At 41.9% G+C, this 27,212-nt stretch overlaps 1 protein-coding gene across 2 annotated transcripts in view; it reads left to right on the forward strand.

Annotated features, from left to right (window-relative positions):
• Positions 1-26,578, forward strand: part of CERS5 (ceramide synthase 5) — a 48,611-nt gene extending 22,033 nt beyond the window's left edge. Inside the window, exons 2-11 of one of the 2 annotated variants that reach the window (XM_058308254.2) lie at positions 16,571-16,676; positions 17,222-17,352; positions 18,055-18,112; positions 19,744-19,794; positions 20,842-20,934; positions 21,870-21,998; positions 22,567-22,673; positions 23,411-23,567; positions 24,451-24,559; positions 25,746-26,578. In XM_058308254.2, the coding sequence (XP_058164237.1) occupies positions 16,571-16,676; positions 17,222-17,352; positions 18,055-18,112; positions 19,744-19,794; positions 20,842-20,934; positions 21,870-21,998; positions 22,567-22,673; positions 23,411-23,567; positions 24,451-24,559; positions 25,746-25,753 (949 nt within the window). In that variant the 3' untranslated portion in view covers positions 25,754-26,578. The remainder of the gene's footprint in view (positions 1-16,570; positions 16,677-17,221; positions 17,353-18,054; positions 18,113-19,743; positions 19,795-20,841; positions 20,935-21,869; positions 21,999-22,566; positions 22,674-23,410; positions 23,568-24,450; positions 24,560-25,745) is intronic. The other variant, XM_058308253.2, reaches the window with a different exon arrangement.
• Positions 26,579-27,212: the final 634 nt, after the last annotated feature.

The following is a 27,212-nucleotide window of genomic DNA, read 5'->3' on the forward strand; positions in this document are numbered from 1 at the left end:
AGAACAGGGGGAAGCAGACTTGGCCCAGTGGATAGGGCGTCCGCCTACCACATGGGAGGTCCGCAGTCAAACCCCGGGCCTCCTTGACCCATGTGGAGCTGACCCACATGCAGTGCTGATGCGCACAAGGAGTGCCGTTTCATGCAGGGGTGTCCCCCACGTAGGGGAGCCCCACACACAAGGAGTGCACCCCGTAAGGAGAGTCGCCCAGCATGAAAAAAGTGCAGCCTGCTCAGGAATGGCGCCACACACACACAGAGCTGACACAGCAAGGTGACGCAACAAAAAGAAACAGATTCTCGTGCCGCTGACAACAACAGAAGCGGACAAAGAAGAACATGCAGCAAATGGGCACAGAACAGACAACTGGGGCAGGGGGGGAAGGGGAGTGAAATAAAATAAATCTTTGGGGAAAAAAAAAAAGTAAAGTGCATTAAGAAGAGACCTCAGGGAAGGGGACTTGGCCCAGTGGTTAGGGCGCCCGTCTACCACATGGGAGGTCCGCGGTTCAAACCCCGGGCCTCCTTGACCCGTGTGGAGCTGGCCCATGTGCAATGCTGATGCGCACAAGGAGTGCCGTGCCATGCAGGGGTGTCCCCCGCATAGGGGAGCCCCACGCACAAGGAGTGCGCCCCATAAGGAGAGGCGCCCAGCGCGAAAGAAAGTGCAGCCTGCCCAGGAATGGTGCCGCCCACATGGAGAGCTGACATAACAAGATGATGCAACAAAGAGAAACACAGTTTCCCGTGCCACTGACAACAGCAGAAGTGGACAAAGAAGAAAATACAGCAAATAGACACAGAGAACAGACAACCCAGGTGGGGGGGAGGGGAGAAAAATAAATAAATAAATCTTAAAAAAAAAATAAAAGAACAGACCTCACTGAGATGTCACTGAAAAGTGCTGTTTTAATAGCCCTCTCAGAGAATTTGATATTCTTTGATAACTGTATTTTATATTAAATCCATTGGTCTAACTTGCACTTTGAATATATTGATCATTTGGAAAATACTGGTCGACTGAATTATGCATATCTTCAAAATGTATCATTATATAATATTTAAAAGTTGTATTAGTTCATCTCATTGTAACCAATCTCATCAGAAAAGCCTTAAAATATTGGAAATTTCTCAAGCTCAACAGCAGGTATGTTTTCTAAAATTCCAGTTTTTCTCTTGAAAGCTTGAATTTTATTATTGGTAACAAATGCTGCCAGTTGTTTTCCTTGAAGTGACATGATCACTTCATTCATTTTTGAGAAAATGTTTGCTAAATACCCAGGTCTGAGTAACCTTAGTTGTCTGTTAGTCTTCCTTTCAGGGAAAAAGTGGTGTTCCATGAAAAGTGATTTGGTTCAGTTCACAACTCCAAACCGTAGCAGAAGTGCTTTGCCTCCAGATAACCATATACTTTGGTATGCAGCAAAACTATTATGTGTACTTCCCATTTCATCATGATATATTTTTAAAATGTACCCAAGTGTCGAAATTTAATAAAATTAGTAATTTGTACTGCTTTGTCAAGGACATGCTTTTAAAAATGTTTATTGTGGTAACATATTTGCATATATATTTATGTATAACATAAAAGTTCCCCTTTCAACCCTTTTTAAGTATACAGTCAGTGGTATTAAATGCATTTACAATGTTTTGCTATGATCACCACCATCTATTACTAAAATTTTTTTTACCACCCAAAACAGAACTTCTGTATGCGTTAAGCAATAACTCCCCATCCTTCTGGATCCCTGGAGCCTCTCATCAAGGCTATTCTTAAGTGAAACTGGTGGCTTCTTTTTTTTTAATGGAGGGGCTGAGAAGTGAATAATACAATATTCTGCTATTCTGGCTTAGTACCACTGCCTTGGTTTGTGTGAAGGTGCCGAAGTTTTCCCACCACTGCTTTGCACCATCGTTGCAAGTGTCATTATGTTGAAAGGCAAATAACTTCGTAATACCATGGTAATAGCTATCCCCTTGAGAGTGTCATAGGGACCCTCAGAGGTCCATAGACCATACTTTGAGAACCTCTGATGTAACTGTGTAAGATCACCCATGATGAGGATATAGATTAATAAAAGAACCTGTATAGCTGAGTTAACACCATATTTTAGGGAAAGGCAGAGGAAAGGGCACCCAAAAGGGGATAGAAGTACATCAGCCATACAGTATTTGATGATATCAATAGTTAGCATTTAATAACTGCTTACCATGTCCCAGGTACTGTTCTAAGTACTAAACATTGAATCCTTTTATTAACTTATGAGGTAAATAGGTACTATTGTTTTCCTCATTGCATAGGTAAGAAAACTGGAGCACAGAGAAAGTAACTTGTCCAAGGTCACCCAGCTAGGAATATATATCAGGCAGTCTGGGATCTACTGCCAGGGATGTAGGGAGAGGAAACAAGAAGAGCGTGGCAGTGAGGAATCCAAGAGGGAGGGCATGTTCAGTAATGTTGCGAAGAAGTCAGTTAAGATAAAAGGACTGAAAAGCACAATAAAGAGATTGTTGACAACTTTGTTGGAGTGTAGGGTCAGATGTCAGACGAGGGAAGGAGGCAGGAGGATTGAGGAATGAGTGGGAGTTGGAAGGGAAATCATGAGGCTAGAACTTTTTTTTAAGAACTTTAGTTGTGAGGTCGGAAAGAGCCAGAGGATGCTAGGGACAAAGGATAGCTGTTTTAAGATGGAAAAACTTGAGTATGTTTATGATCTAATGAGAAGAAATACGTAGAGAGCAAGGCTGAAGAGAATAGAAGAATGGTGGAATAAATAGAATTTATTCCACCATTCCGTTCAGGAAGGGAATGGATCTAAAACACAGCGAGATTAGTTTTAGATAGAGTGGTTCCAATACAGGAAGTTGAGGGCATTCACTTCTCAGCCAAGCTTCTTGAGTCTTGGCTATTTCCACTTCTTTCCTCTACCTCTCTCTCTCTCTTTTAGAGTCTCCATTTTACTGGTATCTTTTTGTTAGAAGTTACCACAGATATACAATTGCCAAATCTAGTGTATACTTCAGTCCTTACAGCTTCACTTGATACTGTTGACCACACCTTCCTCCTAGAAACATTCTTCTAGAAATTTATCATTCATACATGAATATATATAAACAATAAGTATATAGTAAAGGTTGTGAACTTATGATACAAACATGCATAATATCATAGAGGGCTCCCATACCTCACCCCACCATAATCATCTTGCATTGTTGTGAAACATTTGTCTCAAATTATGAAAGAGCATTGTCAAATTATTAGTACTAACTATATTCCATATCTTATATTTGGTGAGTTTTTCCCCCAAACCGCCCTATTATTTTTTTGTTGTTCATAACCGTATAATTTATCTAAAGTGTACAATCAGTGGAATTTGGTATAATCACCGAGTTGCAACATTCATCACTCCAATCAATATTAGAGAATTTTCATTACTCCTAAACAATAACAACAAGCAAAAAAACCCATTATCATACCCATACTAATTACAAATCCTGAGATGTGCATTCACCATTCCTATTCATTTCCAAAAGTTTACAAACAACTTTTTATGAATTCTGCACAGATTAAACCTTAGTTTTCCATTCTCTAACATTAATTCTCTGGTGATTTATATTCTAGCTATTAACCCCATGAGTTTGCTCATTATGCTTAGTTCATAATAGTAAAATCATACAGTATTTGTCTTTTTGTGCCTGGCTTGCTTCTCTCAACATAATGACCTTCAGGTTCATCCATGTTGTCATGAGCTTCATGACTTCATTTCTTCATACATCTCAATAGTTTTTCATCACATGTATTTACCACAATTTTTTTATCCATTCATCAGTTGATGGACACCTGGGTTGTTTCTATCTTTTGGCAAATGTGAATAATGTCGCTATGAACATCATTGTGCAGGTATATGTTCGTTTCACTGCTCTCAGTTCTTCTGCGTATAGACCTAGTAGCGGTATTGACGGTTCTATATGGTATATCTATGTATAACTTCTTTAGGAACCACCAAACAGACTTCCACAGTGGCTGTGCCATTCATTCTACATTCCCATCAACAGTGAATAAGTGTTCCTATCTTTCTACATCCTCTCCAACACTTGTAGTTTTCTGTTTAGTTAATAGTTGCCATTCTAGTAGGTGTGAAATGATACCTCTTTGTAGCTTTGCATTTCCCTAATAGCTGGTGATGTTGAACATTTTTTTTATGTGTTTTTTTCACCATTTGTATTTCTTTAGACAAATGACTATTCAAGTCTTTTATCAGGTCATTTGTCTTTTTAATTGTTGAATTGTAGGATCTCTTTATATATCATGGATATTAGACCCTTGTCAGATGTGTGATTTCCAAATACTTTCATTGAGTAAGCTGCCTTTTCACCCTTTTTTTACAGTCCTTTGAGGTGGTTCCATTTATCTATTTTTTCTTTTGTTGCTCCTGCTTTGGATATAAGGTGTAAGAGACCCCCACTACTGTAAGGTCTTGCAAATGTTCTCCTATGTTACCTTCTAGGAGTCTTATGGTCCTGGCTTTAATGTTTTGGTCTTTGATCCATTGTGAGTTGATTCTTGTATAGTGAGAGAAGGACCCTCTTTTCATTCTTTTGATTATGGATATCCAGTTATCCCAGCACTATTTGTTAAAGAGAATATTTTGTCCCAGAAAAGCGGACCGGGTAGACTTGTGAAAAATCAGTTGAAGAAAACCAGCAAGATGGCAGCAGAGTAAGGTGCTCCTAGAGTCAGCTCCTGCTAGAGGGCCTTTAGCAAACACCCAGAACTATCTGGAGCTAGCTGAAGCACCTGTTTGGGGGCTCCAGGAGACCAGAAGAGCATCCTGCAATGTCCTCGGGGTAGTGGAAGGAGGAGACTGCCCGTCTGCAGAGAAGACTCATAAGTAGAGCGCTCCACACCACAGAGGCCGATGCCCATCCTCCACTGGAGGCACAAGCCGCCTCAGGAGCTGTTCTGTGGCTGGAATTGAAAGCTCCACTTTCCCAAAACGGGGGAGGAAGAGACAGTTGGGCACCAATTTCAACTATGATCAGGAAATTCAGTGGGCTGCAGTATGATCCTGAGAACAGCTAAGATTTGAGCCTGTCCAAGTCAGAAAGAGGCCGGGAGCCGCCATATTAACTCCGCACCTGGCATGAAGGGAAGTAGGGCTGACTGAAAATCCCAGTGCTGGTGGGGACCGGCTTCTTCCCATCCAGATCAGATTGCAGCTCTAGCCTAGGCCCCAGTGCCACCTCCAGCAGGGAGGAAGCTGCAGGGCCTGCGCCAGCCTCTCTGGGAAATTACCGGTCAAGCTGCGGAGGCTGGTGATTGTCGTACTCTGGCGGCATGAGCCACCCCAGGAGCTGCTCTGTGGCTGGAATTGGAAGCTTCATTTCCCAGAAACGGGAGGAGGAGACAGTTGGCTGCCAATTTTGACTGCTGATTGGGAGGCTTGGCTGGTGAAGAGATAACCCTGGGAACAGCTGGGGTGAGAACCACCCCAAGTCAGAAAGAGGCCAGTAGCCACTATTCTGACTCTGCCCCAGCCTGAGGGGAAGCCGGGCTGACTGAAACTCTCTGTGTCGGCAGGAACCAGTTTCTTTCATGCAGATCAGCCTGCAGCCGCCTGTGGCGGGCAAGAGGCTAAGGAGCCCTGCACCAGCCAATACAGGTAACTGCTGGGAACTTTAGCTGGCAGAGACTGAAAATCAGAAGTCTAGCAGGGCAATTAGCAATCTTGGACCCATACTGCATAGACTGCTGCCCACACCTGCAGCTCCATCCCTGCCCCAGGCAGGGGAGAAAGGGATGTAAAGCTTCATCAGTCTCTCTGGACAACTACAATCTAGGCCTGGACATGGATTATTCCACATAGCTGTGACTCTGCCCCTACCCCTGGCAAAGGAGAAAGTTGGAAGAAGCTTCATTGGTCCCTGGTGCAATGAAGGCAGCTTGAGCCTCCACAGCTTAACAGCACCAACTACATACTTGGCTCCTACTGCATAACCAGCAAGGGAGAAATGATAGGAAGCCTAAACTAAAGGGAAAAACTGCACCCAGGAAAAATAATCTAGTAAGCCAGATGCAAAGACACCAACCAAAAACTACAATCCACACCAAGAAACAGGAAGCTATGGCCCAGTTAAATGAACAAGATTAGCCTCCAGATGATATAAAGGAGTTGAGACAACTAATTATAGATGTTCAAACAAATTCTTAATAAATTCAATGAGATGGCTAAAGAGATTAAGGATATTAAGAAGACATTGGGGGAAGCGGACTTGGCCAAATGGATAGGGCATCCGCCTACCACATGGGAGGTCCACTGTTCAAACCCTAGGCCTCCTTGACCCATGTGGAGCTGGGCCGTGCGCAGTGCTGATGCGCGCAAGGACTGCCATGCCATGCAGTGGTGTCCCCCACGTAGGGGAGTCCCACGCACAAGGAGTGTGCCCCGTAAGAGCCACCCAGCGCAAAAGAAAGTGCAGCCTGTTCAAGAATGACGCCGCACACACGGAGAGCTGACACAACAGGGTGACGCAACAAAAAGAAACGCAGATTCCCAGCGCCGCTGACAAGGATAGAAATGGTCACAGAAGAACACACAGCAAATGGACACAGCAGACAACAGGGGTGAGGGTAGGGGCGAAAGGGAGAGAAATAAATAAAAAACAAATCTTAAAAAAAAAAGACATTGAATGAGCACAAAGAAGAATTTGAAAGCATACATAGAAAAATAGAAGATCTTATGGAAATGAAAGGTGCAATGAATGATATTAAAAAACTTTGGAATCATATAATAGCAGATTTGTGGAGGCAGAAAAAAGGATTGGTGAGCTTGAAGAAATGGCCTCTGAAAGTGAACATAAAAAAGAACAGATGAAGAAAAGAATGGAAAAAATTGAACAAGGTCTCAGGGAACTAAATCACAGCAAAAGGCATGCAAACATATGTGTCATGGGTGTCCCAGAAGGAGAAGAGAAGGGAAATGGGGCAGAAGGAATATTTAAAGAAATAATGGTAGAAAATTTCCTAACCCTGTTGAAGGACATAGATACCCCTGTCCAAGAAGCACAACGTACTCCCATCCGAAAAAATCCAAATAGACCAACTCCAAGACACATACTCATCAGAGTGTCAAAGGCCAAAGACAAAGAGAGAATTCTGAGAGCAGCAAGAAAAAGCAAAGCAAAACATATAAGGGATACCCAATAAGATTAGGTGCTGATTTCTCACTAGAAACCATGAAGGCAAGACGACAGTGGTCTGATATATTAAAGATACTACAAGAGAAAAACTTGTAGCCAAGAATCTTATACCCAGCAAGACTGTCTTTCAAAAATAAGGGCAAGATTAGAATATTCACAGACAAACAAACTGAGAGAATTTCTAAGTAAGAGACCAGATTTTCAGGAAATAGTATAGGGTGTGCTAGAGCCTGAAAAGAAAAGACAGGAGAGAGAGGCCTGGAAGAGAGTCTAGAAATGAAGATTATATCAATAAAAGTAATTGAAAGTGTCAGAAGAGTGGTGAAAATAAAATATGACAGATAAAACTCAAATAGTCAGAAATAAACTTAAACAGTGATGTAAAGCACTTTATTCATAAAACTGCAACTCAGTGTTAAAACAAATCAAAAAAGCCCTAAATAACTGGGAGAACATTCCATGCTCATGGATTGGAAGACTAAATATCATTAAAATGTCAATTCTACTCAAATTGATAAACAGATTTAATGCAATCCCAATAAAAATTCCACAAGCATTAAAGAAAAAATTGAAATCACAATCATAAAATTTATTTGGATGGGTAAGGAGTCCTGAATAGCCAGAAACATCATAAAAAGAAAAAGTGAACCCTCATCTCCAGACTTTAAATTTTATTACCTAGCTATAGTGGTAAAAACAGCACAGTACTGGCCTAAAGACAGATACAGCGGACCAATGGAACCAAATTCATGGTTCAGAAACAGACCCTCACAGGTATGATCAAGTGATTTTTGACTGACCTGTCAAACTCACACAACTCAGGCAGAACAATCCATTCAACAAATGGTGCTGAAAGAATTGGACATCCATAGCTGAAAGAAGGAAAGAGGACCCCTATCTCACACCTTGTCCAGAAATTGACTAAAAATGGATTTTAAAAACTAAGGATAAAAGCAGAAACCATGAAACTTCTGGAAGAAATTGTTAGAGGATGTCTTCGGGACCTGGTGGTAGGTGGTAGATTCTTAGGGGAGATGAGAGAAGGACTGAGTAGAGTGCTGATGTTTGATGTATGTGGAAGTTTTAATTAGCTTTACTGTAGGATTGTGGGGATGTATAGAGTGGATGGTAACACACAGTGAGTAACAGCTAGTTTGTAGATGGGGATGTGGCTGAAAATGGTAGTCTAGTTATGTGGGTGCCAGTTGACAGAATGCTTGAGAATAGTTTGGGAACTGGATAGCGCAGTAAACAAAGAGGTGGGTGAGAGTTGTGGTTGATAGTACAGATGCAAGAATGTCCTTTGTTAGCTGAAGCAGATGTGTGTCACTGCTGCAGGGTGTTGGGAATGTGGAGAAGCATGGGAGGAAGATGGATGGAGTGACCTGTGGACTGGTTAGTAGTAGTGATGTGGTATTCTTGCAGCTGTGCAGAAGATGTGCTATGTTGATGCTGAGGCAGTATGGAAAATGTGAGCCAGGAGTGTGCTATGGACATGGCGATAATCAGATGATATTGTTTTGTCTTTGGCAAATGACACACCACATTGTGGTGTGTTGATGGAGGGGTGTTGTTTGGGAATTCTGCACATTTGTGCATGATTGTTTTGTGGGTTTACAACTTCTGTCATAAAAATATATATTTAAAAACTAATAGTCCTGTGGGTTGGGGGAGAAACACACCAAATGTAAGATGGGAACTGTGATTAGTGGTAGGATTTTGACAGTGTTCTTTCATAGTTTGTAGCAAACGTCTCATGACGGTGCGGGGTGTTGGTGGAGGGTTGATGTATGGGACCCCTGTATGATGTTGTGCATGTTTGCTTTGTGGGTTTGCGGCTTTTGCTATGCACTTACTTATTTGTGTGTGTTCATATATAAATGATATGGAGATAGTAGTGATCGGATTTGTTGGGGGAGAAGTGCTTTGTTTAGTGGTGGTGCTTTGGCAGTGCTCTTTGGTCATTGGTTGGAAAGGTTTAAAGGTGGTACATGTTGGTGGTGGTAGGGTGAGATGTTATATATATGTTTGATGTTGTATATGTTTGTTTTGTAAGTTCACAACTGTTGTACTTTTGTTGTTTGTGTGTGTTTGTGTGTGAGTGATGTATTTTGGTGAATTAAAAAAAAATCAGTTGAGAACCAGCAAGATGGTGGCGGAGTAAGGAGCTCCTAGAGTCAGCTGCTGCTACAGGGCAGTTAGTAAACACCAAGAACTATCTGGAGGTAGCTGAACCACCTGTTTGGGTACTCCAGAAGGCTGGAAGAGCATCCTGCAACAAACTTGAAGGAATGGAAGGAGGAGACTGCCCATCTGCAGAGAAGACTCATAAGTAGAGCGCTCTGCTCCACGGAGGCCAGTGCCCATCCTCCACTGGGGGCAAAAGCCATCTCGGGAGCTGTTCTGCACCTGGAATTGACAGATCTGTGTCCCAAAAAATGGGGGAGGAAGAGACAGTTGGGCACCAACTTCAGCTACTGATGAGTAAATTAAATGGGCTAAAGTATAGTCCTGGGAACAACTAAAGTTTGAGCCTGTCCAAGTCAGAAAGAGGCTGGTAACCACCATCTTAACTCCACACCTGGCACAAGGAAAGCAGGGTAAAAATCACAGTGCTGGTGGCGACCGGCTTCTTTCCATCCAGATCAGATTGCAGCTCTAGCCTAGGCCCCAGAGCCACCTCCAGTAGGGAGGAAGGTGCGGGGACCTGCGGAAGCCTCTCTGGAAAATTACTGGCCAAGCCACGGAGGCTGGTGATTATCCTACTCTGGCAGCATGAGCTGCCCCAGGAGCTATTCTGTGGCTGGAATTGGATGCTCCATTTCCCAAAAATGGGAGGAGGATAGAGTTGGCTGCCGATTTCGGCTACTGATTGGTAGACTCAGCTAGCTAAGATATAACCCTGGGAACAGCTGGGGTGTGAATCAGCTCAAGTCTGGAAGAGGCTGGTGGTTGCCAATTTGACCCTGCCCCCAACATGAGTGAAAGCCAGAACCAAAAATCACAGTGACGGCAGGAGCCAGTTTCTTCCACCCAGATTGGCTTGCAGCCCTAGACTAGGCTTCAGTCCACCTCTGGTAGGGAGGAAGCTGGTGGGCCCTGCACCAGCCTAACCACATAACCGCAGGTACCTTTGGCTGGCACAGACTGAAAATTGGAAATCTATTGGGGCAACTGGGGTCATCTTGGACCTGTACTGCATAGACTGCTGCCCACACCTGCAGCTCCATCCCTGCCCCATGCAGGGGAGAAAGGGGTGTAAAGCTTCATCAGTCTCTCTGGGCAACTACAATCTAGGCCTGCACAACTTGGATTATTCCACATAGCTGCGACTCTGTCCCTACCCCTGGGAAAGGAGAAAGTTGGGAGAAGCTTCATTGGTCCCTGGCACAATGAGGGCAGCTTGAGCCACCACAGCTTATAGCACCAATTAAAACCTTATAGCTCCTACTGTACAACCAACAAGGGAGAAAGGACAGGAAGCCCTAAACTAAAGAGAAAAACCACACCCAGAATAAATATTCTAGTAATCCAGATGCCAAAATACCAACAAAAAAATTACAATCCACACTAAGAAACAGGAAGCTATGGCCCAGTTAAAGGAACAAGACAAACTTCCAGATGACATAAAAGAGTTGAAAAAAAAAAAAAAAGAGTTGAGACAACTAATTATAGATGTTCAAACAAATCTTCTTAATAAATTCAAGGAGATGGCTAAAGAGATTAAGGATATTAAGAAGACACTGAATGAGTGCAAAGAAGAATTTGAAAGCATACATAGAAAAATAGCAGATCTTAAGGGAATGAAAGGTGCAGTAAATGAAGTTTAAAAAACATTGGAATCTGGAGTTGTATGGGAAATTTACACATCTATATGATTGTTTTGCAAGTTCACAATATCTGTAACAAAAATATTTTTTTAAAAATAGTAAAAAATTGGGGGGAAAATACACCAAATATAAGATAAGGAATATAGTTGGTAGTAATATTTTGACAATGTTCTTACATAGTTTGTAACAGATGTTTTACACCAATACAAAGAATTGGTGGAGGGGTGATATATGAGACCCCTGTGTGATGTTATGTATGTTTATTTTTTATAAGTTTGCAGTCTTTACTATATACTTATTGTTTATCTGTGTTCATGTACGATGATATACTTCAATAAAAATTTTTAAAAAACACATTGGAATCATATAATAGCAGATTTGAGGAGGCAGAAGAAAGGATTGGTGAGCTTGAAGAAATGGCCTCTGAAAGTGAACAAACAAAAGAACAGATGAAGAAAAGAATGGAAAAAATTGAACAAGGTCTCAGGGAATTAAATACAGCAAAAGGTGTGCAAACATACATGTCATGGGTGTTCCAGAAGGAGAAGAGAAGGGAAATGGGTCAGAAGTAATATCTGAAGAAATAGTGGTAGAATATTTCCCAACCCTATTGAAGGACATAGATATCCCTGTCCAAGAAGCACAACATACTCCCATCTGAAAAAATCCAAATAGACCAACTCCGAGACACATACTCATCAGAATGTCAAATGCCAAAAACAAAGAGAGGATTCTGAGAACAGCAAGAGAAAAGCAAAGCATAACATATAAGGGATACCCAATAAGATTAAGTGCGGATTTCTCACCAGAAATCATGGAGGCAAGAAGATAGTGGTCTGATATATTTAAGATACTACAAGAGAAAAACTTGTAGCCAAGAATCTTATACCCACCAAGACTGTCTTTCAAAAATAAGGGTGAGATTAGAATATTCACAGATAAACAGAAACTGAGAGAATTTCTAAGTAAGAGACCAGATTTTCAGGAAATAGTATAGGGTGTGCTAGAGCCTGAAAAGAAAAGGCAGGAGAGAAAGGCCTGGAAGAGAGTCTAGAAATGAAGATTATATCAATAAAAATAACTATTTAAATAAGTAAATAGTAGTAAATAAAAGTGTCAAAAGAGTGGTGGAAATAAAATATGACAGATAAAACTCAAATAGTCAGGAATAAACTTAAGCAATAATGTAAAGCACTTGTATTCAGAAAACTGCAACCCAATGTTAAAAGAAATTTAAAAAAGACCTAAATAACCGGAAGAACATTCAAAGCAATCCCGATAAAAATTCTACCAGCAGTTTTTTTTTTAATTGAAAACAGGATCATCAAATTTATTTGGAAGGATAAGGGGTCCTGAATAGCCAGAAACATCATAAAAAGGAAAAGTGAACCCTCATCTCCAGACTTTAAATCATAATACTTACCTGTAGTGTTAAAAACAACATGGTTCTGGCCTAAAGATAGACACATAGACCAATGTAACCAAATTGATGGTTCAGAAACAGACACACACATGTATAGTCAAGTGATTTTTAACTAGCCTGTCACACCCACACAGCTTGTGCACAACAGTCCATTCAAGAAATGGTGCTGAAAGAATTGGATATCCATAGCTGAAAGAAGGAAAGAAAGAGGACCCCTATCTCACACATTATCCAAAAATTAACTCAAAATGGATGAAAAACCTAAAAATAAAAGCAAGAACCATAAAACTTCTAGAAGAAATTGTAGGAAAATACCTTCAAGACCTAGTAGTAGGTGATGGATTCTTTTTTTTTTCCTCTTCCTTTCCCCTCCCCCCCAGTTGTCTGTTCTCTGTGTCCATTTGCTGTGTGTTTTTGTTTTTGTCCGCTTCTGTTGTTGTCAGCGGCATGGGAATCTGTGTTTCTTTTTGTTGCGTCACCTTGTTGTGTCAGCTCTCCGTGTGGGTGGCACCATTCCTGGGCAGGCTGCACTTTCTTTCGCGCTGAGCAGCTCTCCTTACGGGGTGCACTCCTTGTGCATGGGGCTCCCCTACGCGGGGACACCCCTGCATGACACGGCACTCCTTGCGCGCATCAGCACTGCGCACGGGCCAGCTGCATACAGGTCACAGAGGCCCGGGGTTTGAACTATGGACCTCCCATGTGATAGACGGGTGCCCTATCCACTGGGCCAAGTCCGCTTCCCAGGTGATGGATTCTTAAGGGAGATAAGAGGAGGACTGAAATGGACTACTGATGTTTAATATATGTAGAAGTTTTAATTAGCTTTACTATAAAAGTGTGGAAATGTATGGCGTGGATGGTAACACATAGTGAGTAACAGCTGGTATATAAATCAGAATGTGGCTGAAAAGGGTGGTCTGGGGATGTAAATGCCAATTAACAGAATGATAGAAAATAATCTAGGAACTGAATAGCACAGTAAACCAAGAAGTGGATGAGAATTGTGGTTGATGGTACAGATGCAAGAGTGTCCTTTGTGAGCTAGAGCAAATGTGCATCACTACTGTAGGGTGTTGGGAATGTGGAGAAACATGGGAAAAGTATGGCTGGAGTGACCTATGGACTGTGGTTAGCAATAATAATATAATATTCTTACTTCTGTGTGAAAAGATGTACTGTGTTGATAATGAGGCAGACTGGAAAATGTGAGCCAAATTTACACTATGGACATGGTAACAATTAGAAGATACTATCTTCTTTGTAACAAATGTTTCACCACAGTGTAGTGTGTTGATGGAGGGGTGTTGTTTGGGAATTCTGCACATGTACATGATTGTTTTATAAATATACAAATTCTGTCATAAAAAATATATTTAAAAAATAATGATAGGGTAGGTTGGGGGGAAAACACACCAAATATAAGATAAGGACTATGATTAGTAGTAAGATTTTGACAATATTTCATAATTTGTAACAAACGTCTCACGACAATGCAAGGTGTTGTTGGAGTGTTGATGTATGGGACCCCCATATGATGTTAATGCATGTTTGCTTTGTAAGTTCACAAATTTTACTATATACTTAATTGTTTTTGTGTGTTCATATGTAAATGATATAAAGATAATAATAGGGTTGGTTGGGAGAAAATACTTTGGTTAGTAATATTTTGCGAATGCTCTTCAATCATTAGTTAAAAAGGTTTAACAACAATGCAAGTTATTGGTGGTAGGGAGAGTTATGAGATTCCTGTATGATGTTATATATGTTTGTTTTGTAAGTTCACAACTATTATTATACACTTATTGTTTATGTATGTTTATGTATGAGTGATATACTTTAGTAAATTCATTATTTTTAAAAATCAGTTGACCAGGCAGCAGACTTGGCCCAGTGGTTAGGGCGTCCGTCTACCACATGGGAGGTCCACAGTTCAAACCCCAGGCCTCCTTGACCCGTGTGGAGCTGGCTCATGCGCAGTGCTGCTGTGCGCAAGGAGTGCCCTGCCATGCAGGGGTGTCCCCGCGTAGGGGAGTCCCACGCGCAAGGAGTGTGCCCTGTAAGGAGAGCCGCCCAGCGCAAAAGAAAGTGCAGCCTGCCTAAGAATGGCGCCACCCACACGGAGAAATGACACAACAAGATGACGCAGCAAAAAGAAACAGATCCTGTGCCGCTGACAACAACAGAAGCGGACAAAGAAGATGCAGCAAATAGACAAAGAGAACAGACAACCAGGGTGGAGGAGAAGGGGAGAGAAATATATAAATAAATAAATCTTAAAAAAAAAAACAGTTAACTATAGAGGTGTGAGTCTATTTCTGAACTCTCAATTTGATTCCTTCAATTAATGTGTCTATCTTTATGCCAGTACCATGCCGTTTTGACAACTGTAACTTTATAATACATTTCAAGGTCAGGAAGTGTGAGTCTTCCAACTTCAATCTTCTTTTTTAGGATGTTTTTGGCTAATTGGGATCCCTTTCCCTTCCAAATAAATTTGGTAATTGGCTTTTCTATTTCTGTAAAGTAGGACCCAGTGATGGGGGTGCAGGCCAGTTTCCAAGGGCCTTGGAGAGGGGGCGAGTTAAGGCATCTGCTTGCCTCTTGTATTAATTTTATTTCTTCCTTTACATGCAGTTTTCTGGTCTAACCAAAAGGTGGTACTCTTTGGCAGACCACTCAACTCAGGTGCTAGGGGAGAAAGTATTCAGTGTAACTCCTCCAGTGGGCAGGCAAGAGGGTGGTGCAGAAGCAATGTACTCAGGGCTGGCCAAGCCTCACAGACTTTGTCAGAAGCTGTTCCTCCCTTGTCCAGCCACACCCACCCTCCCTCTGCCTCCTCACAACCAGCCCAGGGCAGTAGAGAGGGTGTTCCAGAAGGCATTTTATATAGCTCCATGCCAGTGTAAACACTCCCTCTCAGTGTAAACAATGTTGCTGCCCCACCTGGCCTGGAAGTATGCAACCCTTCAATGCAGCAGACCAAGTTCACTGGCCAAAATCTGTATTTGCTGTCGGCTGTTACCTTCCCTCTTCCCTTTCTTGGAAGAAAGACCCCTGCAACCCCCAGTCTACATCTGCTTCAGTCCACTGCAGACTGCTGCTTGCTTTGAAGGTGGAGGTGCCGAAGGTGGGGGAATGGGCACCTGCTCCTGCTTTCGAGACTCCTTTCCTTCGCTCCTCCCTCTTCTGCGTGGTGGCTTGCCTTCTCCTGGTGTAATGAGCCCCAGAGCAGCCGTATACACAGTCTCTACCTGTCCTCTAGCCAAACTCCTTTTAGATGGTAAAACTGAGACCCAAGAGTTTAAGTGACTTGACCCTTTATATAAATTATTAGTGGTAGATCTGGGTCTAGAATTGAGTGCTAATAGGTAATTTCCTTCTCAGTCTTCCTAGATTCCTGATTTCTTTCTTCAGGAACATGATCACAAAGCAGGATATCTGTGTAAAGGAAAAGCTCTGCTTCAATTCTACTCCTCCCTCCAATTTAAGATCATCTTACTCTTTCAAAATAAGGAAGACTACCATCTATTAAGTACATTACACTTTCCAAGGTCTTTCATAGTAATCATTGCATTGACTCCTTGTCACACTCTTGTGATATAGATCAACATTTCACAAATTTTAATGGGCATATGAATCACCTGGCAATTTTGTTAATCATAAGCAGATTCTGAGCAGAGCTGGGAAGTGCTCAAATTACTGCATTTCTAATAAACTTTTGGGAAATACTAATAAGATTTTGGTACCTGAGCCATATATTGAGTAGCAGGTATACTGATAATGTCTTTGTCTCATAGAAGGAAAAAACTGAGGCTTGGACAGATTAAATAACTTAACCCAAGTTCAAATAGGTAGTAAGTAGTAGTGTGGGGCTTTGATTTAGGTCTTTCTGACTGTAAAACTCAAGATGTGAACAGAGAAGCCAGGGAAAAATGGAAAGGGAGCTTATGTTCCGAATAGGTCACTTCTGAAGTGAGTTAATGGTACAGAATCTAGGATCAAGCCAAGGAGTCCTGGTTCTCAGCCCTTTTCTTCTCCCCAATCCCCTAATAATGGTCTTTTCTATGCTTAGCTAAACTTATTTAGAATTGGCTTTTGGGTTTTCTGCATTACAGGTTCATTGCCAAGCCCTGTGCACTCCATGTTGGCATCCAGGACAGTGATCCTTATCAGGCCCAACCCAATGCCATCCTTGAAAAGGTGTTTTTATCTATTACCAAGGTAAGTAGGCAAGGAAACAGAGAGGAAAATTGCCCCATAGGACAGGGGAGGATGAAGAGCAAGTGTTTGCAAGGGCAAAAATAGGATGGAGATGGTTTTTCATGTTTGGGTAGTCCAAATAACTCTAGATTTAGGGTCAAGGCCCCTAAATAAGTCAAGGTCATGTGCCTTTAGGCATAGCAGCTACCGCCACCACCCAGCCACACACTATTTCTTGATTTTTTTTTCCCCTCCAACCTCTATCATTACCTAATTGCATGAACAAGATGGGGACAAAACTGATAGCCCTTGCAGTTTAGGTTTTTTATATCTTTTATCTAATATCACTCAGCTTGGGCTGGAGGGAGAAGAACAAAGAAGTATATAGGTAAACAGTAAAGGTGTTTGTCTCTTCCTACCAAAAATGACTTTCAGATGAAACCTGGCAAGATAAACATCACTTGAACTAATGTGGTTGTAGTACCTTAGCCACTCAGCTAGTCAAGGACATCTAACGAGGGGCTTGAGGGGAAGGGCATGTTCTGATTCTGATCATACATGTGCAGTATCCTGATGAGAAAAGGCTGGATGGCCTGTCAAAGCAGCTGGACTGGGATGTCCGAAAAATCCAATGCTGGTTTCGCCATCGGAGGAATCAGGACAAGCCCCCAACGCTCACTAAATTCTGTGAAAGCATGTAGGTGTAAAGAGGGAGGGGGGAAGGAGGATGGGGGGTGTAACTGGTCTAAGTTTTTCCCTTTGGAAATCACTTCTATTATTAGGACTGCTGTCGCTGGATGTGGAGGGTTGCCTCAGCCTCTCTTTCTAGGAGAGAACTAGAAGACTGGCGACCCTTAATTTCTTGGATATGCTTTCCACTAAGCTAGAAGTAGTTCCATTTTGTTCCTCTTTCCCAAATAAAATGGGAGTGAATTCCTCAACTGCATTTCTACAGGTAGATATATACCCCTTTAAACACCTTGACGGAGATAGTACCAGCTTGTTGTAAATTGCCATTTTGGTGGGGAGCATCCTTTTTCAGGGAAACACTATATTTCGTTTCACCTGACTGGGATTTTACTAATTATCTGCTAGAAACAGATATTAAGTAAATTGGTCATTGTCATGCAGAGAAAAACATTAGGCATTATCATCAGGGAGTCTGATGGGGAAGAAAGGTTGGGTAAGTATCTGATTAAAGCCAGAATACAATTGTAGAAATCTATTTTAAACAACTTGGAAGATGCCTCTGTCTTTAGTTTTTTAGGCAACAGTATCTGTCCGTATTCTGAGAACTTACCCTGTTTCTTACCAGCAACTGTGTTATCTTGACTTCCCCTAGCCTCAGAGACTACCCTTGGGTGGACATTTGTCTAACGTCTACTCTTTCCACACTCAGGTGGAGATTCACTTTTTATTTATGTATATTCTGCTATGGAATTAGATTTCTGTGGTCGGTAAGTCTGAACTTTTTCTGGTCCTGTGTTTGGGTTCTAATCATTTCTAGGTCTCTAAGGATGATAGTTGAATACCTACAAATGTTTATTTTCCCTTGATTTTTTTTTTCCCTGCAATGATGTAGTTTATATGCTAAGTAGATTGGCTTCTGTTTCAATAACTTCATGGTGTTTATTCCCCTAAATGAGGCTAATAATAACAGTAATAATTAAATCAGTATTGCACTTGATAGTTTACAAAGTACTCGGCAAAACTACTGTTCCACAGAGGAGACAGTTGTAGAAATGGACTGAATAACCCTTTAAAGTGAGTAACATGTTATCCCACTTTTCAATTATCATTTCAGTGTCAGAGGAATTTCAGGCTTTTTGATTCCTGATTCCATGTTTTCTGTTTTTTTCCCTGTACCACACTATTATTCTCTAAAGGATATAAGTGAGGTCTCTTTTGAAGAACTGAGGAATAGTTCCTCAATTTTCAAAGATTCGAAAGTTAGAAGTGAATTACAATTCATGATAGCATCGCACAATCTTAGGTATAGAAAAATCTTGGAAGTCATCTAATATAAACTTCTTTTAGATGGTGAAACTGAGACCCAAGAAGTTAAGTGACTTGATACATGAAGCAAAAGCTGGCAGAACCAAAAAGGGAAATAAACAAATATACAATCATACTGGAGATTTTAACATTTCAAAATTTGTAGAATGCAGCTACACCATGCTAACCCATGCTTAAAAGGAAATTTATAGATTTAGAATTCTTTAGGAAAAAAGTTGAAAATCAGTGATCTAACAGAGCAGGTGTAGGTCATTGTTTGTGTGCCTGCTTCACACACATGAGGTCTCAGGTTCAATCCCCAGTATCTTCTTTAAAAAAAATAAAAATAAAATCAATGATATAAATTTCTGCTCTAAGATCTGGGAAAAAAAGAGCAAAGTAAACCCAAAATAAAGGTAAGAAATAATAAAAATAAGCAGAAATCAGTAAAATGGGCATTAGACTAACAATAGAGAAAAGATAAAGCCAAAAGTTGATGTTTTGAAAGGTTCAATTAAAATCAGTAAACTCCTGGCAAGATTGATCAAGAAAAAAGAGAAAACATAAATTAACAGTATCAAGAAAAAAGACGTTATTACCATAAATCCTATAAACATTGTAAGAGTAATAAGACAATATTATAAACAACATAAAGGCAATAAATTCAGTGACTTGGATGATTTGATTCCTTAAAGGACATAATTGAAATTCCATTCATGGTGATTACTTTTGACTTTTGAATTTTTGGTATGGAGAGCTCTCTCTTGATTGTCAAATGGAATCATTGTCTTCCTGCCTACCCATTTTTTATATCCCAAGTAGTGATGTTTCCTAAAACTATTCTAGAACTCTCCCTGCTTGTATTTATCTCAAAGCATGGTTTTTCTATTTGTAATAGCACTTTCTGGTTCTACAAGAAAAATCTAGACATTTTTTGATCCCTTAGTGATCTCTGTACACTGGCAGTGGGGATTTCTGCTTCTTCCCCATCTCTCTTTTGCCCCTAGCATAGAGAGAAGGGGATTGTAGAGGGCTGTTATTGGAGCCAGGTGAGAATCCTGAAGACTGACCTGAATTATCTGTTTTCTTTTAGTCACCTTGGTTCTGGGACATTCGACAGTGTTGGCATAGCTATCCATATCAGGTAGGATTTGAGCCCTGGTGTGTATGTTAGGTCGGGTAAAAGAGAGTGTATGCCAGTCCCATGAGAGATGGCGCATTTTCTTGATATTCTTGAGGGATTACAGGCTCAGTCATTTTGAGTCATATATTCAGAGTGTCTATTTCTGGAGCTACCATAGCAGTGAAATCCAGTGAGCTTTAGTTCCGGGTTTCCCTTTATATTCACCCTACTTAGGCTGAAAAGAAAAGCAGCATCTTGGCACTTACTGAAGTGCTTTCTGGTTCATGTGTCCCTTTTCTATCAAGGGTGATGCAGAGTCCCCTTAAGAGTATCTTCGGGGAAGCGCAGTTGGCCCAATGGATAGGGCATCTGCCTACCACATAGGAGGTCTGCGGTTCAAACCCCAGGCCTCCTTGACCTGTGTGGAGCTGGCCCATGTGCAGTGCTGATGCGCGCAAGGAGTGCCCTGCCACGCAGGGGTGTCACCCACGTAGGGGAGCCCCATGCACAAGGAGTGCACCCTTTAAGGAGAGCCGCCCAGCGCAAAATAAAGTGCAGCCTGCCCAGGAGTGGTGCCGCACACATGGAGAGATGACACAACAAAAAGAAACACACATTCCCGGTGCCACTGATAAGGATAGAAGGGGTCACAGAAGAACACACAGCAAATGGACACAGACAGCAGACAACTGAGGGGGGAAGGGAAGAGGAAAAAAAAAAGAGTATCTTTGTTCTCAGCTATACTAGATAAATAACAGAGGACTGCTAAGAAGGCAGAAGCGAAAGCCTGAGCATATTTAATCCCCTGAAAAACACTAAGTGCCCAGAATTTTGGACATTTGATTTGATTTTGCCATAGTATGTTAACCTTATATGATCTCGAAAAAATGAGAACTAAATATACATGTAGAAGGACAAAGGGAAAAGGCTTAAGTCTCCACACCAACCCAAAGTCTGGGGAGGCAGAGTGTGTCTAACCATTTTGGATATTGGTTGTCCAAGAAAAAGAAAGTAGCAGAGGTAGAATGAATCTAGCTTGTGTTCTAACTACTTCTCTCTCTCTTCCAGCCTCTCACCAGTGGGCTTTATTACTATTATATCATGGAATTGGCATTCTATTGGTCTCTTATGTTTTCTCAGTTTACAGACATTAAAAGAAAGGTAAAAACATTGGCTCCTCAATTCCCTAATGTACTCTGTCATCTTTACTAGCAGCTTCCATTACTGCCATTGTGAAATATTCTCTGCCCTGACTGGAACCACAAAAGAGGGAGAAAGTAGGTTTGATGGGATTATTATGGTCCCCAAAATGAGACCTGAAGTATGTTTGAGACTTCAGGTAAGCCCAGAGTGAGAACAGTTAACCAGCTCAGAAAATGCCCTTTTCCTCATTCTTCTCCAAGGTTCTTACGTGTCTGAGGCTCAGGAAACTAGTTAGAACGTAGGAATTGCAAGGCCTGATTCCAGAAAAGCTGGCTCTGACCTTTGTTTGACATTAGGGACCTTTGCTATCTCTCTATTCTTTGTTCTTGGTGGCCCCTCATCCTTACTCAAAGAATGTTAGCTAGAAAGAGTTTTAGATTGCAACTAATCTCAGCCTTTGCTCTTCAGTTCAGATGCCTTTCCTATATTCAGAAGCACTGGCCCTCCCCTGCCCACCCTCCTTATTAAAATTTTATTAATATTTATTAGTATTGAGACACATATAAATATATGTAAGTTATGAAGCATAATAATAGCATGTAGGGAGTAGAGGTGGCTCAAGTGATGAGGTGCCTGCTTCACGTGGGAGGCCCTGGTTTCGGTTCCCAGTGCCTCCTAAAAAAAGAAGACAAGCAGACAGCAATCGCAAACAACAAGGGATGAGGAGAGAAATAAATGAATAAAAAGAAATAAATCTTAAAAAATTAGAATGTATATTTGTGAATAATCCCATCACCTAACTCAAGAACTAGAACATCATTAATAGCATTGTATCTATAGGAAGGATACTGATACCTCTAAGGGGAGGGTTATGATCCTAAGAAATAATTGAGTTGGCTAGCCTCTTCATGGCCTCGCGTTTACCTGCCTCTCTTCTTTCCATTCCTTCTTAGGACTTCCTGATCATGTTTGTGCATCACTTGGCCACCATTGGGCTAATCACCTTTTCCTACCTCAACAACATGGTTCGGGTGGGAACTCTGGTCATGTGTCTACATGATGCCTCAGACTTCCTGCTGGAGGTAAGACTCACTCCCTCTTTCCTTATTCTTACTCTCTTTTTCTCCTTCCTTTTGTTTTTCTTTTTTGCTTTTCAATGCCTTTATTAAGAAATATCAAACATTGATTATAGCTCCATACAGTTTTACAAAGTTCAAATGAAGGGGAATGTGGAGATGTCAGCGAGGTCCATGTTTGAATGCTGTGGTAGCTCGCCAAAGGGGAAGCCCTCTAACTCCTCTGTTAACTTTGTTTGAACAGGGGTTCACAACAGTGCCTTTTCCCATTTCCACTTGGCCATAAGCACAGGACCTTAAGTTATTTGAAAGAGTTTCAATAGTTTATAAATACTTAAATATTTGTCCTTTTATTTTGTCATCATCCCTTCCTGAAAAAGCAGTTTCTAGGAAGCACATTTGAGTCCTTTTCCCTGCTGCTTGTATTACATTTCCACGAAGCCTGCCATTTACACATTACCATATCACACATGGAAGAACTCATTATGTTTTTATTTAACATTTAATGAAAAAAGAGGATATCACTCAACTTCCTGTGAGAGAATTGGCTTTATTATTATCTTCCCTTCTCCAGGCAGCCAAGTTGGCCAATTATGCCAAGTACCAGCGGCTCTGTGACACCTTTTTTGTGATCTTCAGTGCTGTTTTTGTGGTCACTCGTCTAGGAATCTATCCATTCTGGTAGGTGCTAGGGCTGTGGAGCTGATACCTTTTGACCTTTGGGGAGCAGAAGTCCAAGAACCCTATTGCCTTGCTTTTTCATTGGCCTCACCTGACCCCTTATGGTCCCTGCAGGATCTCAGCTGTCTCTCCCAATATTTCCAGCAAGACTGTGAGCCAGAATCAGGGTATCCAATGCCGCTGGCCCCCGTCTTTCCTGATAGAGCTCTGAGGAACAGTCCTCATTGTGTGCCAGAGTAATTCCCTTCCTTCCCTTGCACTGATTACAAACCTGTCGGGCTCTTGCTGCCTGTGTTCCTGTACTCCATCCTCGTCCCCTACCCTGCCCATCAGACTCTCACATCTAGACTCACTGCTTTATGTCAAAAAGCCAGTGACTCTGTGAGCTGGAGATGTTGTTTAGTCTGAGGGAATCAGCTACGTACACTCCCGTGACACCTAAAGATCTGAGTAATACCCAGGATTATGATTTTGCTGCTGTCCTAATTTTGTGAAACTCTGCTTATTTGAAGTACTTAATGATATGATTTAACTCATTGGTTCCTAAGACTCGTATCTTCCCCTGTCCCTAAAAGAAAACTCCATAGGCTCCCTTTCTTTATTCCTTTCTCACTGTGGATGCATATGTCCCTGGAACTTCAACTGATAGAAGGTATGGGGGGATACACACCAGGGCTCTGATTCCCAGGGAACTCAGCTTTGACTCTAGAATATAACTATCGGCCTCCCCCTTCTAGGATTCTGAACACGACCCTCTTTGAGAGTTGGGAGATAATCGGGCCCTATCCTTCCTGGTGGCTCTTCAACGGCCTTCTCCTGGTCCTACAGGTTTTGCATATCATCTGGTCCTACCTAATTGCACGAATTGCTTTCAAAGCCTTGATCCGGGGAAAGGTAAGGAGGAAGTGGTTTCTTTGGGGCTGTGTGGGGAGATGGGTGTTACTCAGTAGACCTTGTCTCTCCAGCTAGCCTGGTGAGCCTTATCTACAGAAGCAGGCCAAGCAAAAAGCCTAGGCTCCAGAGTTTTCTCCTTTTCTGTAGGTATGAATATAGCATTTTAAGACATGACATATTTGCAAGAAGGGCCTATCTTCTTCCTTTCCCTTAGAAATGAATGTCATTAGAGAACAAGTAAGGTCAAGAGTTCTGGAGGCTACCTCAGCTACTTCCTGTTCTCTACTTACCTACTCCTGCTTCAGTAGAGTTCATGTTTTTATTTTGGCTTGGAAGCCTTCTCTATATGGAAATCACATACCAAGACATAAGTTGTATAAAATCCAAGCTGTTAGGTTGACCTAAGGGTGGTGTGATAGTTCACAAGCCACCCCAAGATATGCACACTGTGAAGTTCCAAGATTCAGTTTTTGTAAGGGAATAAGCACCCACCTCACCCCATTATCGTACAAGGCAAGTGAGATAGGTATTTAGCTTTTCAAATAATCATCTTATGTCAAGAGCCCAAAAGCACAAAGAGAGGTGCCATTTAATGAAAAAACTCATAATTGAATTCTACACGTTCTGAAGCAGTCAAGCCGTGATTGGCCCAAGAGCTGGCAGTTTCAGCTTTCAGTAATACAGAATCCCCAGGGGTGTATGCTCTGCCAAAGAAGGCCCTGACTCTGGAGCCAAGGGGTGGAATGTTCCCCAGACATGTATGATCTCTTGTGTCATTGCTCCTTATGGCTGCAACTGGTTTCAGAACTTGCTGGGTATGCCTCTGCAGCTTGCTGTAGCTGCTGGACATCTCTCTTCTCTCCTGCTTTTCTTTCCTGACCAGGTGACCTGTCCAGGAAGGAATAGACCCAGACTCTGTACTCTCCACTCTTTTCTCACCTCCTTCCTTTTCTGTATGCCTGGCGGGAGCTGGACAATTTCATCTCTTGCATGTAAGTGTATCTGTGCTTCTAGTACTCACTGAAGCATGTCTGTCAGAACCTTCCTACTCTCCTTTCTGTTCCCCCGCGTTTGCCTCAGAGCATGCCCTCTCCTGACTGTGGAGCCATCGAAGCTGCCAGAATATTTTCTTATATTGAGGCAGGAGTTGAATCTACTTTTTTTTTTTGAGCCTCCCTTTACCCCAAATCTAGAGACACTGTGCCCCCTGGTGGAAATTTCCAATCAGTTGTCTGGGTTCAGAGGTCAATTGCTGTAGTAAACCAGAGACCTGGAGAGCTAATCCAAGTCAAATGCCCCACTCCTTGGCAACAGCGATTGTAGCTTTGTTCCCATATTACCTCCTCCTCCCCTTTAATTTTATGATCTCCTAGTAAAGAATTTAGAATACTTTGCTTGTTAACACAGTATAGTTTGGATTGGGAAACACTGCTCTAATCTAAATTCTTATTTGAAAACACACACACACACAACTGAGGTTAAAAGGTAAAGATTCATAGATGGTAGTAGGGTTGGAACTGGGATTCCTTTTCTACTGGTTGCCAATCCATTTTCCTTTTTACCATACTGTGTGTCTTGGTGATGCTGAAGATGCACAAGAGAAGTGATCTTCCTGTTGGGGAAAGGGTGTCATAGGTAGTGAGAGTGGAGCCCAGGAATAGTAGAACTACTTGAAAAAACCCAACTATAGATCAGCTTGGAGATGAAGCAAAACTCCGAATAATCAATATGAATAACTTCAGTGACCTCCGCCACCACCACCAGAGGATAAACGCAATGGCAACAACTAGGTGTATCCTTTGTGTTGGCCTTTCCCATTCTTGGAAATGGAGGAGGAGAGCGGGTATGTGGTGTTTCCCTCAAACCTTAACCAGGATTCAGTGAAGGGTTTCAGCTCTTTTAGACTAGTCTTGAAAGACACACCACCTCTACCCAAGCAGCTTCTATTCCATAGAGAAACAGAATCAGAGATGACAAGAGAAAGAACAAGAAAGCAGGCAAAGGAAGTTCAGAACAGTAGCCACAATCCAGATAATGCTTGGAGTCAAGTGTCAACAGAAAGTAGACAAGATCAGGCACGGTGCCAAAACATGGGCTCTGTTGGCCTAACCTGTCCTGTGGTTCTCTCTAGAAAACCTCTGTTCTCACCTTTCTTGCCTTTGGCCCCAACTCACCCAGGTGTCTAAGGATGATCGCAGTGATGTGGAGAGCAGCTCAGAAGAAGAAGATGTGACCTCCAGCCCAAAAAGCCCCTGTGGCAGTAGCTCCAGCAACGGTGCCAATCGGGTGAATGGTCACATGGGAGGCAGCTGCTGGGCTGAAGAGTAAGGTGGTCAGAAAGGGGACCTCAGCACACGTGGACTTGTAGGACCACTAACCACCTACTCCCTCAAGCCTCCCCACATCCGCACTCCTGTGAGTAGGGGGACTGCAAGGCAATGAGGAGAATCAACGAAGCAAATATTTTCACTTTCAAAACAAAACTCTGATATTTTATATTTAATAGCCTCTAGGTCCTCTCAGTAATGTTATTTGCTCTGTGTGTGCATGCGCATGTGCATTTGTGCATATGCGTGAGTTTCATGGCCTCACTCCCAGATTCTGGCTGCATCCTGAATTATGATGACTCTGGACTATATCCCCCCTTGTGGCCCGTGACTCCTGAGGCTCCAAACTCCTGGACTATATGAATGGAGCAGCCAAGTTCAGCTCCAGCTTTCTGCACTGTTCCTGCTTTGGAGCTGGAATACTTCACATGAAGAATTTATAGACACAAAGAACCATGGGATGGATGGCCAGGACTGCTGCGGTCCCTTGCTGGATCCCCCTCCTAGCACCTGGTAGTGACAGGGACAGCTGTGGAACCCTGCTCTTTACTCAACGGTACGCAGAGAGGGGGGTTGGGAGAGGGTGAGCCTAAGGGCTGAGGGAAGACAACAGCCACTGGGTGAGCTGTTCATGGTGATATACTATTGTTTACTCTTCTGTGATTAAAAATGCTTCAACCCTTCTCTCCTGTCTCAAACTCTTTAGCAACTCTGTTCCCAATTCTTGACTCCATAAGCTAATTAAGAGTGTTTTCAAAGGTCTGATTGTAAAGGCCTAGTACACCAAAATTTTCCTTTCTCTGTATTCTGGGAAGAGAGTTGGCCAGAGTGCCTACATTTTAGGACTTTATGTTTTAGGGGAAAAAATTAATATGTATAGTGATCACAAGAAAAAATACTGAGGAGATAATGGAATGTATATATTACCAAACCAACAAGAGGTAAGGACCTTTAGTTAGATACCTGTATTTCCCATTTCATTGAATCCAAGCCTGCTATATATCATTTTTTAAATATATATATATAGCTTTTTGAAGAAGCTTTAGATTACATAAATGTTACATAAAAATATAGGGAATTCCCATATGCCTCCTTCACTTTCCCACATTAGTAACATCTTTCATTATTATGCTACATTTGTTACAATTGATTAACACATGCTGAAGCATTGCTACTAACCATGGACTATAGTTTACATTATAGTTTACACTCTGTCCTGCACAATTTTATAGGTTATGACAAAATGTATAATGGTCTGTATCTGCAATTGCAGTGTCATACAGGACAATCCCAATGTCCCAAAAATGCCCCCATGTTA

Source organism: Dasypus novemcinctus, chromosome 12, assembly GCF_030445035.2.
Source record: "Dasypus novemcinctus isolate mDasNov1 chromosome 12, mDasNov1.1.hap2, whole genome shotgun sequence".
Classification (NCBI taxonomy): Eukaryota; Metazoa; Chordata; class Mammalia; order Cingulata; family Dasypodidae; genus Dasypus; species Dasypus novemcinctus.